Source organism: Oryctolagus cuniculus, chromosome 6, assembly GCF_964237555.1.
Source record: "Oryctolagus cuniculus chromosome 6, mOryCun1.1, whole genome shotgun sequence".
NCBI classification, from domain to species: Eukaryota; Metazoa; Chordata; class Mammalia; order Lagomorpha; family Leporidae; genus Oryctolagus; species Oryctolagus cuniculus.
The window spans coordinates 38212024-38226856 of NC_091437.1; the positions used below are offsets into that span (position 1 = coordinate 38212024).

Here is a 14833-nt window from a genome sequence, read left to right on the forward strand (position 1 = left end):
GAGGAAGTTCAGGTCTGGCTGCGATGGATGAAGGGCACACAGAGAAATGTCAAGGTGTTGAGAGGGCAAGGCGGGGGGCGGGGAGGGGGGTGCTGAGACCCTGGGCAGGCCCCGGGCCAGCCTTCCCGGGCTTGAAGCAAGCTCACCCTGGGAGAGCTCAAAGTGGACTCGCTGGCCGCCTGGCAGGCTGAAGGGCCTCCAGCTCCAAGGAGGGAGGTCCAGGCTGCAGCTTCTAGGCAGCAGAGGCCCTCGCTGGAAACGTGTTTACGTGTTTGTGTGTCTCTTTTTATTTCTTCTCCAAAGACAGAAAGAGTGGCAAGGGCATGAAGTGGAGGCACACTTTAGGATGTCAAAGTTAGAGGTTTCTATTTTTTTCTGTCCAACTCCCACTTTGTAGCTAAAAGAGCAGAGATTCAGGGAGGGAAAGAGAGCAGCCAAGGTCAGAAAGCAAGTGCGTGGCAGCTGCAGGTGGAGCCCGGGCCTCCTGCCTCCTGCCCCCAGCCCGGTCCTCCAGCGTAGCCTCTCTGGACAGGGCTGGGGCGATGGCCAGCTGGCCCTGGCTCAGAGGCTCCTCCTCCCGCAGCCACGCCCCTGCATTCAAAATGCACACATCACTCATCTTACAGACGGCGTCCGTATGCTTCTGGATGTGAAAAAGCGCAAACCAGGACAGGGGCTGTGGCCAGGGACGGAAGTTGGAAAGGACTTCGGAGGCAGAGGGAGCACAGGTGGCTGGGGTCTGGGGCTACGGCTCTTCAGCCGCTTGGCCGTGGGTAGCCGGGGCTGTGCTGGGCGCTCAATGGCTCGGGAGGTGGAAGCCTTTCCTTGGCCCGACCCCAACCCGGGCCCTCCCTCAGTCTCTGGAGCTGGAACAACGGCTTGGGGGTGGTGGCTGGTGCTGCCGCCCACAGCTGGTGACCTAGTCCTCGCCACCACAGAGAGACAGCAAGGCCTTCCGGAAGTCCCCCGAGGTGTCGCCCTGGCAGGAGCAGAGGGAGAGCACAGTGAGTAAGAAGGCCACCATGTCCCCTCCTTCCAGCTGCCCGTCAACCCGGACGTCCCCCTTGGCTGCTGTAGTTCACCACCGCTGCGGCTGGACAAAGGCCACAGGGACAGAGGGGGCTCCCGCAGCAGCTCCCGCGTCCCTCAGGAAGATGGCGCCAGCTCTCAGCCTGGCTTTGAGCCCCTTCAGGACCTGACCCCTGCAGAGCTCGGCAGCTCTCCCACCTCCCCTCCTTCTGGAAGCATCTCTGTCGCGTTTCCCCCTTGTGTTGTGTGAGCCCACACTCGGAGAACTGTGACTGAGCACCAACTGCCCAGGCTGCTGTTGGGGGCGCTGGGCGCCATGGTCTGGGGGACAGTCGGGCTGGGGGAGAGGCCAGACTTCCTCCCACTAAGCACACAGCCCCTTTCCTAGGCGGCTTTGAGCAGTCTGAGCATATACGGCTTTCAGAAAAATATGCATGATCTTTAAAGTTATATATTGTTGTAAGCAATTCCCATGCAAGGAAAGATCATATAATAAAAGCCTCTCTCCCATCGCTGATCCTAGTTCTCCAAATCCAGAGGCAGCCAACTGTTAGTACTTTCTTGAATGGTTTTCTGACAACAGTCTGGGTACATACAAGTATGCGTAAGCATATAACACTGCTTCCCTATACAAATGGACACATATTCTGTCTGGATGCGTGTTTTTGACTGAGAAGAAGATTCTAGATCAATACAGACTTCTCACGCCTTCTCACGGCTGTATGATACTGTCACATGCATGTACTGTAATTTATTTAAGCAGCTCTGTTGGAGGCCCTCCATCTCTTGCTCCTACACATGGTGCGGGCACAGACGCCCTCTTACACGTCTTTAGGAACCTGTGTGGCGATGCCTATAGGATAAATTCCCACCAGCAGAATTACCAAGTCCCAGCATGCACATTTCACACTTCGAAACTGCCTGACTACCTTTTAAAGGTTGCTAACAACCACCATTCCCATTGAGTCTGTGTGAAACAGCCCATGGAATGCTCTCAGTCTTGCCGACCGAATACAGACACCATCAAATTTTCACATCCTGGCCAATCTCAAAGACCAAAAAGAGGTCCATAACTCAAAGAGGGCCTAAGTACAGCAAAGGCCCCACAGTACAGCATTCCATTTATCTGAAATATCCAGAACTGGAAACCACAGCCTGTGCCCAGGAGTGGAAGCCAGGAAACCAGCAGAGGGAACTCAGGACAGAATGGAAATGTCTGGGAACTGGAACGTGACAATGGTTGCAAAACTCGGTAAATTTAGTAAAAATTGCTGAATTGTCTCCTTACAACAGGCAGATTTTATGCTCTGTAAGTGAAACTTCAATTAAGCTGTTTTTAAACACGACCCAAAAAATGGGCTGTTTTGCTTGGGAATCTGGAATTTACTTTGGTATAAACAATGAGGCAATTCCAGGGTGTTCCTTTCATTTAGAAAATCCGCACTGTTTTAAGAGCTCAACTCCTGAGAAAAAGACCATGGGCATAAAAAGACTCCTCATCTTAGGTTAGGATCCAGCATGCACTCCGCTCCCCGTGACCTCTCTGACCCTGCCTCACCTCAATGGCTTGGTGGAGGGACTTGTCGTATTTCTCGATGAATTCCTGCCGGACGTTGAATAGATCGATCTCGCTCCGGGAGACCATGATCCTGGTGAGGGTCTTCTCATCGGTGCCAGCGCCCTGAGTCAGGATGAAGCTGGATCAGGCAAGATAGTAGATGCCCACCTACCTCTGCCCCACAGAGCTTGACCAAAACCCCTGAGCCTAGGACCGGGCCTATAGGGGTTAAATAAAATCCTCTTCGAAATTCATGCCCACTGGGAACCTCCGAACGTGACTGATTCACACAGAGGGTCTTTGCACATGTCATACTGAATTAGGGCAAGACCTAAATTCAAGAATTGGTGTCTTAGGGGCCTGCACTGTGGCCTAGTGGGTAAAGTTGCCACCTGTGGCACTGGCATCCCATGTGGGCGCAGGTTCGAATCGTGGCTGCTCCACTTCTGATCCAGCTCCCTGCTAATGCACCTGGGAAAGCAGCAGCAAATGGCCTGAGTGCCTGGGCCCCTGTACCCGTTGGGGAGACCAGAAGATCTTGGTTCCTGGCTCCTGGCTTCAAATCACCCCAGACCTGGCCACTGTGGCCATTTGGGGAGTCAATCAGTGGATGGAAGATCTATCTCTCTTTCTCTCTCTCTCTCTGTAACTCTGCCTTTCAACTAAATAAACCTTTTCAAAAAAATTTAAAAAAAAATTTTTTAAATAAAGAATTGTTGTCTTTATAGGAAGAAGAGGGAGGACATGTGCAGAGACAGCGATCGGGGGATGCATCCACAGCAAGAAACACAAGGATTTCTGGCAATCAGCAGAAGCTCGGAGACAGGCATGTGATACTCTCTCCCTCACAGCTTTCCAGAAGGAACCAGCCCGGGCCAGCAACTTGACTTTGGCTGTCTGGCCTCCAGAACCAGGAGAACCATTTCTCCAGAATCAGAACCACTTCTGCTGTCACTCAGTTTGTGGGATTTGTCACTGTGGCCCTAAGAAAACAGTCCAGAGCTCAAGGAGCATGCACAGGGCATGGGGGTGTGTGGGCAGCCCCAGCTTGCCTCTGTCCCCAGGGAGTTAGGAACCCCAGCTACGTGTGAGTCCCAGCTCTGTCACTTAGGAGCCATGCAACCTTGGGAGAGGTTTTAACCTATGCAGGCCTGTTTCTTCCTTTATGCAATGAGGGTTCTAGCACAACCTCACAGGATTGCCATGAGGGTCGGCCGTGCTCAGAGGCAGAACACTCAGCGTGGGGCCAGGCACATGTAAGAGCTCAGTAAGAGTTGTCATTTGGGGACTGAGGGCTGCAAGGGGTTTCAGGCTCCTTCCTACACTGAACCACCTATGGCAGGGGAGCTCCAGGGGCTGGGCTGGGAGGCTGGCCATGTGTCACCTGCTAGAATGTGAGCTCCAGATGAGTGTCCTGCTCAGCCCTGTGTCTCCAGAGCTTAATGACAGCCCTAATCTCTCCCCTGCAGGCGCCGGTGGGACACTCTCCAAGTTGCAACAACTAAAAATGTGTCTGGTCATTGCCAAATGTCCCCTGGGGGGTAAAGCCCATGGTGAACTACTGTCTCAATGCTGAGCGACATCAAGGGGGAGGGGGCAGTGGCTGCAGGTCCCAATCTACCTGTGAATGTGCGCCTGTGCACACATGTTTGTCTGTGCACCTGCCAGTACCTGAAGGGAGAGGAGCAAAGAAACGAGCACTTCTTCTTACCTTCATGGATTTGTAAAGCTTGTCAGCAAAGAAGAGAGCCTTGTTCTTGACACTTTGAACTGGTGGAAAAGGGGGAGAGACGCAGGGAACCTGGTCAGAGACTGTGTGCCCCAGATCCTGGGCTGGATCCCCGTCCCTCCTCTCCTCCCAAGAGCCAGCTGCTGCAGATCACTGCCAATCTCAGGGTCTCACCCCCACCTCACCCCATGGCTCATCCCTAAGCCTGGCTCCCAGCAGCTGGCAGTGCCACTTCCTGTCAGTAGAGGATTCAGAGAGAATGAAGCCCGCAGGAAACCAAGGGCCTCCAGTTTTCAAGTGCATCACAGTCACCCGAGACTCCTGGTCAAAGCTCAGGTTTTTCAGCTCCACCCTTCAGATTCAGATTCTAGACACACTCAGATTCCAGACACAGGTTCTAGACTCAGATTCTAGATACAGGTTCTAGACTCAGATTCTAGACACATTTCCAGAAATAGTCCTCAGACCAGCAACACCAGCGTCACTTAGGAACTTCACAGAAACACAGACTCTCAGGCCCCACTCCATGTATGCCGAATCCGAAACTTCCGGAGGTGGGTGACCAACTTGTCTCTGCCTGGGACATTTCCGGTTTTAGCACTGAAAGCCCCACACAAACCAGGATGGCCACCACCCTATTCTGCTGCAGCTTACAGTTTTGGAACTACTGATTTACTGCCCCTAAGAAAGGGCGTCCCTGGCGTTCTTGAAGGCAGCGAGTGAATCCCGGGGGTTGCACCGGCCCCCAGGCCTGCACAGTCTCTCTGCGCTGGTGGGCCTGCTCCACAGACACTGCTTGCCTGCTTGCCCCAGCCTGGTCTTTCCCCAAGGCCTGGGGCTCTCTGGCCATGAGCAACTGCTTGATTTCCAGGCTCCTGAACCCGCCTGACACAGGCACTGGGGGTATCTCAGATAGCTCGCCCTGGAGGAAGCAGACACCAGTCCCAGTGGGCTGGAATGGTTCCGGATATTAAATACCTCCGTGAGGGCCAGGAGCACGAGGCTGGAGTTGCTCACTCCAAGGGCACACGTCTGGGAGAGACTCCCCTGCAGGCTCAGGAGTGCCCTGAGCAAAATCACATCCCACACATCTCCCTTCCCCAGCTCCTCAAACGGCTCCTTGCCGCCTCCCAGACAGACCCACACTCCTCGGCCTGCAAGCCAAAGTCAAAGTCAAAGCTCTTGCCTCCTGTGCTACCTCACCACCCCTGCTCCCTGCAACTCCCCTCGTGTCACTGTCCTGCCAGTGGAGATGTAGCTCTTATCTGCCCTCCACTACTTGACCCCCCGCCCTGCCATCAAATCCTTCCAAGTCTAGGAAGCCCCTCCCCCAACCCCAAGCCCAGGGCTTTGTCAGTCTGGTTAAGGCTCACACTGGGCAGAAACTTCTCTCCTTGGCAACCAGCCCTTTAATGGTGTTGTGTTTGTGTGTGTGCACATGTATGTGTACACATGTTGTGTGTTCAAGGTGGAAGTAGACAGTGAAGGAGACACACAAGCAGGGCAAGATGTGCAGGTGTTAAAAGCATGGGCTTTGGGGCCAGCGCCGTGGCTCACTTGACTAATCCTCCGCCTGCGGCGCCGGCACCCCCGGGTTCTAGTCCCAGTTGCTCCTCTTCCAGTCCAGCTCTCTGCTGTGGCCCAGGAGTGCAGCAGAGGATGGCCCAAGTGCTTAGGTCCCTGCACCCGCATGGGAGACCAGGAGGTCAGAGACTGTGTGCCCCAGATCCTGGGCTCTTGGCTTCGGATCGGCACAGCGCCGGCCGTAGCGGCCATTAGGGGAGTGAACCAATGGAAGGAAGACCTTTCTCTCTGTCTCTCTCTTACTGTCTATAACTCTGTCAAAAAAAAAAAAAAAAAAAAAAAGCATGGACTTTGGAGGCTGGCAGCCTGTGGCTTGAGCCCTGGCTCCTATCGTGGTATTAGCCTCTCTGAACCTCGGGGTCCTCCTTGGTTGAACTGGCTGCTAAGAGCACCAAATCCACTACAAACCAAAGCTACTGCAGTGAGCTTTGCGAGGGCCTGGCAGGAAATCCCAGTAAAAGCAACTATTTGCCCAGTGTGCACTGTGTGCCAGGGGGCCCTATTCTAGTTGCTTCACTAAATCTCAGAATCCACCATAGCGATTGGGTACCACTGTCACCTCCAGTTTGCAGAGGCTTTGGGGTTTGCCCAAGGATGTACCGCGAGAAGCTGGAAAGGCACAGACTCCGCCTGGAGTCCAGGCTTCCCTGCCTCTAGGCACTGCTCCTGGGTGGCAAAGGCCCAAGGCACACGAAGCAGCAGCAACAGCAACGACACTTCTACTTCACCCATGCTCCAACACCCTTGCCCCGCATTTCAGCAACTCTGAAATCAAGGTACAACTCAGAATTGATGGTGATTATGTGAAAATCTTTCACTGCCACCTCCTGGTGAGATTAAAAAATATACAAGTCTAACCCTTGCTTGTGTCTCCTTATCCATATATATTTTTTTTTACAGGCAGAGTGGACAGTGAGAGAGAGAGACAAAGAGAAAGGTCTTCCTTTTCTGTTGGTTCACCCCTCAATGGCCGCTGCGGCCGGCGCACCGCACTGATCCGAAGCCAGGAGCCAGGTGCCTCTCCTGGTCTCCCATGTGGGTGCAGGGCCCAAGCACTTGGGCCATCCTCCACTGCACTCCCGGGCCACAGCAGGGAGCTGGCCTGGAAGAGGGGCAACCGGGACAGAATCCGGCGCCCTAACCGGGACTAGAACTCAGTGTGCCAGCGCCACAGGTGGAGCATTAGCCTATTGAGCCATGGCGCCGGCCTCCTCATCCATATTTACACCTGGAGAAATCGAGATCCAAAAAGGGAAAGACCTTTTTTTTAAGTTAAGCACTCAAACTAAGTCAGAAGAGCATCCTGGGGCAGGCATATGGAGCAGTGGTTGGATGGCTGTTTAGGATGCCCACGTCATATCAGAGCACCCGGTTCAAGTCCTGGCTGCTCCCCTTCCAGCCCAGCTTCCTCCTAACACGCAACCTGTGAGACAACAGACAGTGGTTCAAACAGCAGAGTTCTTGCCACCCACGTGGAAGACCTGGACAGAGTTCTGGCTTCCTGGCTTCAGCCTGACCCAACTCTGGCTGCCGCGGGCATTTGCGGAGAATAAACCAGAGGATGGAATACCTCTGTTTGCCTCTGTGTCTCTGTCTTACTGCCTTTCAAATAAAATGAAAATAAAAATTAAAAGAAAAACAAAGTAAGCAAAGAGAGCCAGGTGCTGCATGAGGACAGGGTGTGTGCGTGTATGTGTACTGTGGCTGGTGTGTGTTGTAAGTACACAGGCTGTGACTGACGTGTGTCACCTTCCTGGCCTGTCCCCAGGGGAAGCCCTGTCCTCACCCTGTCCTGCTGTGGAGGACGAGTCCTCTGATGCCCCGACAATCACTCATTTGGCAGGACCCCAGGAGGTGACCTGCGGCAGTGTTTACTCTGCAGCCCAGTGGCTCAGGAAGCTGCCATGGCAGGGAATCGGGCCGAGTCCCCAGTGCCCCAGCCCCTTCCCATGGTCCCTGCCAGTTACCGATGGCCACAAAGGCGTCCCGGACATCTCCGGACATCTCCTTCTTGATCACGTGCTCCACGTCATAGTTGGTCATCTTGATGAATTCCTGGAAGACTGACCCGGAGAGAGGCCCCGGAGGTGGGGGTGAGCTTGAATTCAGAGGGGAGTGGGAGATCATCCCTCCCTTCCCATCTAGCTCTGTCCACAGGCCTTGGCTGGAGAGTAGAAAGGGCAGCAGGTAGATGCCCTGGGCAGCGTCCTTGGGACAGGGCAATCATGGCCTTGGGCTGCCGTGGACTCAGAATCAAAACTGCACCAAGCCAGAGCCTCCTGGGCTGGCCAAGTTCCAGGAAGCCAAGTGGGGGTGGCAAAACAAAGAGGGGTCCTAGTCATGGCTCTGCCCCCAGCTCTCCCTTTCCCCTATTGGGCTTCCTCCTCCTCCTGTATCAAGTTGGGGCAGAGATTCCTATCAGCAAAGATCACAGGGATGCCAGTCCTCAGGAAGTGTTAACCGTGCACGAGGTGCTGTGCTAAGCTACTACCCACCCATCAGGGTTGGCCTGGGAGGTGAAAGCCACTCGCCATCCCCTGTCTTAGCCATCCATCCCCAGGGAGGCGAAGGCAGTTGTCTGAGTGATGTGTTAATGGTAGTGCCAGAACCGGAACCCAGGGCTCTCAAGACCTGGTGAGCCGCCACACTCCACTGCTAGGGTAGGGAGGGGGTGGGCAACCAGCTTCTCTAGTCCAGGGAGCTGAGAGACCCACCCATCAGATCTGGGGCTCTTCCCGCATGGGGTGAAGGGAAGGGAGCCAGGCCTCACCTCTCCGCAGGTGCGGGTAGCTACGGGTGCACAGGATCGTCATGAAGCGGGTCTCCAGGGAGGTTTTGTCTCCGCTCGGGGTGTCTGCTATTTCCTGCAGAGCCGGGGTCAGAGCGAGGAGTCGGGAGGAGGAACCAAGGAGGCCGTGGTTATCATCCACTCTCCTGTCTCTGCCCTGGCTGAGGCAGCTCCACCTTTGGGACTGGGATGGGCCCCTTCTTCCTTCCTTTGCCTCCAGCATGACAGCCCCCACAGTCCCTCTCCCATGCCCAGAGCCCCGTGCACTGACTTGGACTGGCCTAGCCAGTGTCATTCCCTCCCCCTCTGAAAGTCCCCTTCAGGGGCAGATGTGCAGCCCAGGGCCCGGGCGAGCGTCACTGAACGTGCCAAACATCCACACTTCTACTGTCACCTTCCGGCCAGCCATGGGTTCTACACCCACCGACTAAACTTCCCACTATATCACTTGTTTCAGATTCAAAACACCGAGTCGATGGAAAGACAGCTGTGTACAGCTGATGGTTACATAGCAAAAAACCACGCCAGAGATGAAGAACGGCCTGACGCTCGGGGAACGCCTGCCTGGCCCAGGTTTGACCCAGCAGGGTCCTTAGGGGGCCCTGAAGGGGAGAGAGAGAAGCCACGGAGCAAGGCCCCCAAATCACAGCCCGATTCTGCCCCCTTGGGCCCGGCCAGACTCGACTCAGAAAAGCTTTTAAAAGCCAGGAAGAGCGGGGGACACTCACCAGGATCTCAGCAGCCACCTGAGAGCAGGAAGGTGGAGAGACAGGAGGGAGAGAGGGGAAGCAACAGTCAGGGGAGCCCCAAGAGGCTGGCACTGGGGGCCCTGGGGCGGGCGGAGGCAGGGGCCTGGCTAGAGACCCTGAGAACCCCCCAAAGAACTCAGGACCTCAGTGGGAGCCGGGGCAGAGGCAAAGATCCACCTTTCTGTGATCTCTCGGGCTAGAGCTAAGCAAGGGGGCGAGGCCTGGAAACAGCTGAAGACGCACTCACCTGGGGTGAGACACAGACACAGAGGCCGGGCACTCCACCCCGGGGGCCAGTAACTGGGAGCAGGGCCCAGCCGGTGTGCCGCTGGCTCTCAGAGGGGAGGCACTCACTCACTCACTCTCCCAGTGCCGCCCAGACTGCGCTGACTGCCCGCTTTGGGTCAGGGCTGGAAGCAGTCAGTGGTCTTGGATGGGAGGGGTCTTGCTGGGGTTTTAATCTGAATCACAGCACTGTGCAGAAGGCACAACCCCGCGGTGAGGACGCCAGCTTGCCAGGCGAGCAGCTGGGACTGGGAGAGCCTGGGGCCACAGCAGAGCCGGCCTTCGGCACCCAGGCCGAGCTGGGCCACTGCCTTTCCCGTAAATTCTGACCGCTTTACATCTCGGGGTAGACGGAGAGCACGCTCCATAAACACATCAGCCTCAAGCTTTGGAAGCCTTCTTCCTTCCTAACGGAAGCAGTGGCAAAGGCCACGCGGCGCAGGACTCCATTTACATCAAGTGTCCCGGATAAGCAAACACAGGGACAGAAAGTAGATCAGTGCTTGCCCAGGGCTGGGGGCGCGGGCAGGGGCTGCTAACAGGTAGGGGGATTCTTTCCGGGGTGAGGAAAGGTTTGAAGGTTGACTGTAATGATGGCTGTACAAGACCGTGATGACCCTAAAAAGCAACACAACACTGAACTGCACATTTTAAGCAGGTCAAGAGTAGGGCAAGTTGAGCTGTATTTCAATAATGCTGTTATAGTTTTTAAAAGAATCTGGGAACTGATGACCTCGAAACGGGCAGTCTTCCTTTCACTGTGGGCCTGTAACAGGCTGTGTCTATTACTTACTGTTCAAACTGGAAGGCTGAGTGACCAGGGAAGCTGTTAACACTCGCTGTGAACGGTGACAACATGGAAACTGCATATCTGTTGCCCCACTGCTAGTATACCCAGGGAGGACGTGTGGCCTAGTGGTTAAGTCACTGCTTCTGACATCTGTATCCTTATCTGGGTGCTTGGGTCCAAGTCCCAGCTCTACTCTGATCCCAGCTTCTTGCTAATGTACACAGCTTGGGAGGCAGCAGGTGAGGGCTCACGTGGCTGAGTCCCTGCCACCCCTGTGGGAGACCCCGACTGAGTTCCTGGCTGCCAAGCATTTGGAGAATGAACTGGCCGATGGGAGCTCCCTCTCTCTTTTTTCCTATGTCTCTCACAAATAAAATAATACATACAAATAAAAAATAATTTTAAAAAATATATAAGCCCAGACTTCCAAGAGCACATGGATGTTGTAGACATTCAGAGCGAGACTGAGAAGGAAGCAGTGTAACAAGCAAACATCAACTACGGGACACTACAGCACCTTCTTTCGAAGAGGGGCCGGGCACATGGCTCTGCCCAGTGACCCCTTCCAACTTGCACACACATGCTGCTCTAGCACCCCCATCTCACCTCTAAAACCCTCTCCAAGGAAAACTCCCTGAGCCTGATAGGAGTTGCTACTAGGAAGGGAGCTGCCCAAATAAAAAACAGTAGAGTCGAATATGGAAGAGTGGATTTTTGACTGTTATGTCAAGAATCCATTTAAACATACACAGAAAGATAAGTAGGACCAGACATGCCAAAATATTAATAATGGCTATTATTTGTAGCCATTAGTGGTTACGAATTTTTTTTCTTGCCTATGTCTCAGTTCTGAAAGTTTAATAGAAGAATATATATTCCTTGTGAACAAAATGTTGCGGTTATAAGAAAACGAGTCCACGCCAAGGTCAGTGTCTCCAATCCCAAATCTGCAGAGTGGCTGAGTTGGGCAGGGCTCGGGCTCAAGGGTCCCTAGGTTGCTTCCACCCAGGTTCTCTCTCTCCCCTTCTTTCCCTTTCTTCCCAGCCAAGCAGCAGCCAGCGAGGCCCACCACTGCCCCCTGTTGGCAGCAGCTGGAAGCACAGCCTCAGTGACAGAGCAGGCACCAGCTGGAAGCATTTGCAGGAAGAAAAAATGGGGGTGAGATCTAACCACGGCACAACGAGGTTGCTCAGGGCAATACTTAACGACCACCTGTTGCCTGAGTGGATGAAAGGTGGCATCAGCAAGCCACCTCGTGTCCTGCAGTCCCCAGCCTTGCCCCCAGAGCTGTGCCCGCAATGGGGCGGAAGCATCTTGCATTGGTATGGAATCCTGCAGCTTCTGACATCCGCATTCTAAAAGCAAGGGCTGGACAACTACACATCAACAGGAAATGGCCATTCTGGGTATTGGAGGACACTCAATGGCCAGGAGTACAGGCGTGGGCGTTCAGATCAGACCCTGCCACTTGGGCTCTGTACCCTCGGCCTCAGCATAGATTATACGTTTTGAGCATGGCCATGACAAGCGCCCAATTGTCGGGTTTCAGCTCAGACACTGTTGCGACACACCACACCTCTGCTGGTGGAGCTGGGAACAGGACCCTGCACCCATCAGCCTCTTCGTACCCCAACTGTAACATGAGGGGTGAACTCACAGACTGTGGGGTGGGCAGAAGAACACACAGAAGCCTGGGCCTGGGCCAGACCAGTGGGTGGCAGGGACCACGGCCCAGGTCAGAGGAGACCATGCAGATGGCCTGGGACTGCCCAGCTACAGTAATCTTCAGGGAAAATGCAGGGTTTCCTAGCCTCCAGGAGAAGTCATTTCTAGGCCTCGAGCTCACCCATCCAAGGGGCAGGGCGAAGCAGGGCAGCCCGGCTTCCCAGGCGTCCCCCGAGATGCCCTCTTTGGCCTGCGTCCCATTAGGCAGATGATAAACCCAGACCTGCAGCACTCAGGTCTCCTTCCCAGCAAGTTCCCAGCCCTGGCTCCCCCTGGGTCTGTGCTACACGGGCCACTGATGCTGTGTAACTCTCAGAAGGCACTCGCCCTCTCTGGGCCTCTGTTCTCCTACTATAACGTGAGGGGTCTGACCTGCACCGGCTGTCCGTCCCTTCCAGGTCTAAGGACGCTGCTATGCATAGCAGGAAGTACCAGCCAGCACCGCGTTTGCAAGTCTCATCCTGAAAGCCTGGAAGTCTCACTTCTCAGGGGACAGGGAGGGGCTGAGTGTGTCGCCAGTGAAACGAGCCAGGCCCCTGCCAGGAGGCTGCTCCAGGCCAGCACAGTCCAGCAGAGGCCAGGGCGGGTGGGCTCACGGGTCTCACCTGGGCGTCTTCCCGGGCCTGGTCCCGGTCTTCTCCCCCTTCCTCACGGTTCCCCTGCAGGAAGGGCAAGAAAGGTCAGTCCCCAGGGACCCGCCCCCTGCCTGCACGGGGTCAGCTGCCGGGGTACACAGTGAGCTCTCAGTAACGGTGGATGGTGAGGGCAGCTCCCACGTGACAACACAGGAGAGCTCACCCTGTGGCTTCGTCCTGCAGGCCCGACGCACCAGGCCAAGGGCCACCAGAGAGGGCTGCCTGGAGAGGGTGGCACCAGGCCAGCCTTGTAAAGGCAACAGCAGGGGCAGGCCGTGGGATTCTCAGGAGGCACGTAGGCGCACACCCTCTCGTCCACCCAGGCCTGGCCCTCCCCTGGGCCACTTACTCACCGTGGCCAGGGAAATGAGAATCCTCCTGAAGTGGCCGGATGTGTCTGAGCTCAGAGCATCCTCAAGGGACTTGTGATAGTCTGAAACAGAGAAGGGGGGTGGGCAGTGGCCAGCTCAGAAAGACTGGTCGGGGACGGGTCCTGGGTGCTGACTTGACCTGAGCCACAGCAGGACTGGTGGGGGGAGGTGGGGATGAAGGAGGCTCCCCTGGGGGCACTATGGCCCCTGCAGGTTCCGTGAGACACTGGGCACCCCACCCACCCCATCAGCCTACCGCGTCCTCTCCATCCCCCTGTTCTGCTGAGGGTTACCGAATCTTCCACCTCCCCCCTGCACGGCAGCTGCTACTAAAGGCAGAGCTCTGACCTTGTCACACCCCTGCTCACAAGTCCTACCATCTGACAGCTGCTTACAAAAGGTTCAAGATTTTTAACCAACACCCAAAGGTTCTTCAGAATGAAAATACGGAGCCACTTGCTTAACAATGGAAGAATTCAAGACAGCAACAGCCTCGCATGCAGCCAAGCAGAGGGCCCTTCTGAGCAGGGGCCCTGTGCGGACGCTTGGGCGGCACCCCCGGAGCTGCCCTCCCTCTCTCCAGCTGGCTGGGACGCTCTTTTCCCACTTCCACCCAACCCCTCTCCTACCTCTAGGCCTCTGTTCTTCCCCAGACACAGGGATGGGCCCGCCAAGGGGCTCATGAAAGCCTTGTGGACGGAGAGAAAGGAGGCCGGCAGAGCTGCGCGCAGAGCTGGGGGTGCTGGTTCTCCTGGCTCCCCGCCCCCAACTCACCCTCCTTATAGGCCTCATTGATGGCGTGGATTTCGGCGTTGGTCCGGGTGGCCAGGATTTCGATGAGGGCCTTTTCATCTGTGCCAGCTCCCTAGGATGAACAGACGAAGGTGATCTCGGCCACAGTCCAGCCCGTGTCCCCACCAGCACCCCCACAGACCGGACCCCTTCCCTTGGATGCCCACACTCTACCTCCATGGCCTTCTTCAACTGCTTGGCATCATAATGGGCTGGGGGCATCATGAGCCCCAGAATCAGCCTGGCGAGGTCTCCAGAGATCTCAGACTTCAGGTCAGCCATTAGGTCCTGCAAAGGGCAGAGCCCGGTCACACCAACATCTGCACCTGCCTCCCTGTGCCCCAGGACAGGGAGGAGACGTGGGACAAGGACATGGGTGTGCGGGAGGCAGCCTGGGAGCCATTTGTCTGTGCTGACGCTGGGCTTAATACTTAGATGATGCCAAAGAGGGAGGGGGCAAAGCCAGCCAGGAGGAAGATCCGCTGTCCGTGGAGGCGGAGGACAGGAAGGGGGAGGGGGTTGAAGGACTCCAGTTCCACCCTGGGGGAGACTCAGCAGCCTAAGCCACATGCCACTCAAGACAGGCAGTGGACATGCAGTGACGGGGCCCTGAAGCCAGCTCTCTCTGCAGAGAACCCACGGGCTGCCCACAGCACTGCAGGAAGACAGCTCTGGTCCCCCGTCTGGCCCCCTCTGGGCTGTCCCACACAAGTGTCACTGATCACCAGGAGCGGAACAATGGCGATGTGTCTGCAGCAGCGCACATCGGCACTAGAGACACCGTGACATGGCTCGACC

General features: G+C 55.8%; 1 protein-coding gene across 4 annotated transcripts in view; it reads right to left on the bottom strand.

Moving 5' to 3' along the window:
* Nucleotides 1-263: 263 nt before the first annotated feature.
* ANXA6 (annexin A6) overlaps nt 264-14833 on the bottom strand; it is a 46903-nt gene continuing 32333 nt past the window's right edge. For 2 of the 4 annotated variants that reach the window (XM_002710318.5, XM_051843547.2), the window contains exons 17-26: nt 14210-14323; nt 14018-14108; nt 13226-13305; nt 12843-12896; nt 9417-9434; nt 8671-8764; nt 7868-7963; nt 4299-4357; nt 2588-2710; nt 264-979 (exon numbers count right to left, since the gene is read on the bottom strand). In XM_002710318.5, the coding sequence (XP_002710364.1) occupies nt 920-979; nt 2588-2710; nt 4299-4357; nt 7868-7963; nt 8671-8764; nt 9417-9434; nt 12843-12896; nt 13226-13305; nt 14018-14108; nt 14210-14323 (789 nt within the window). In that variant the 3' untranslated portion in view covers nt 264-919. The remainder of the gene's footprint in view (nt 980-2587; nt 2711-4298; nt 4358-7867; nt 7964-8670; nt 8765-9416; nt 9435-12842; nt 12897-13225; nt 13306-14017; nt 14109-14209; nt 14324-14833) is intronic. The other 2 variants (XM_002710319.5, XM_070076335.1) reach the window with 1 other exon arrangement.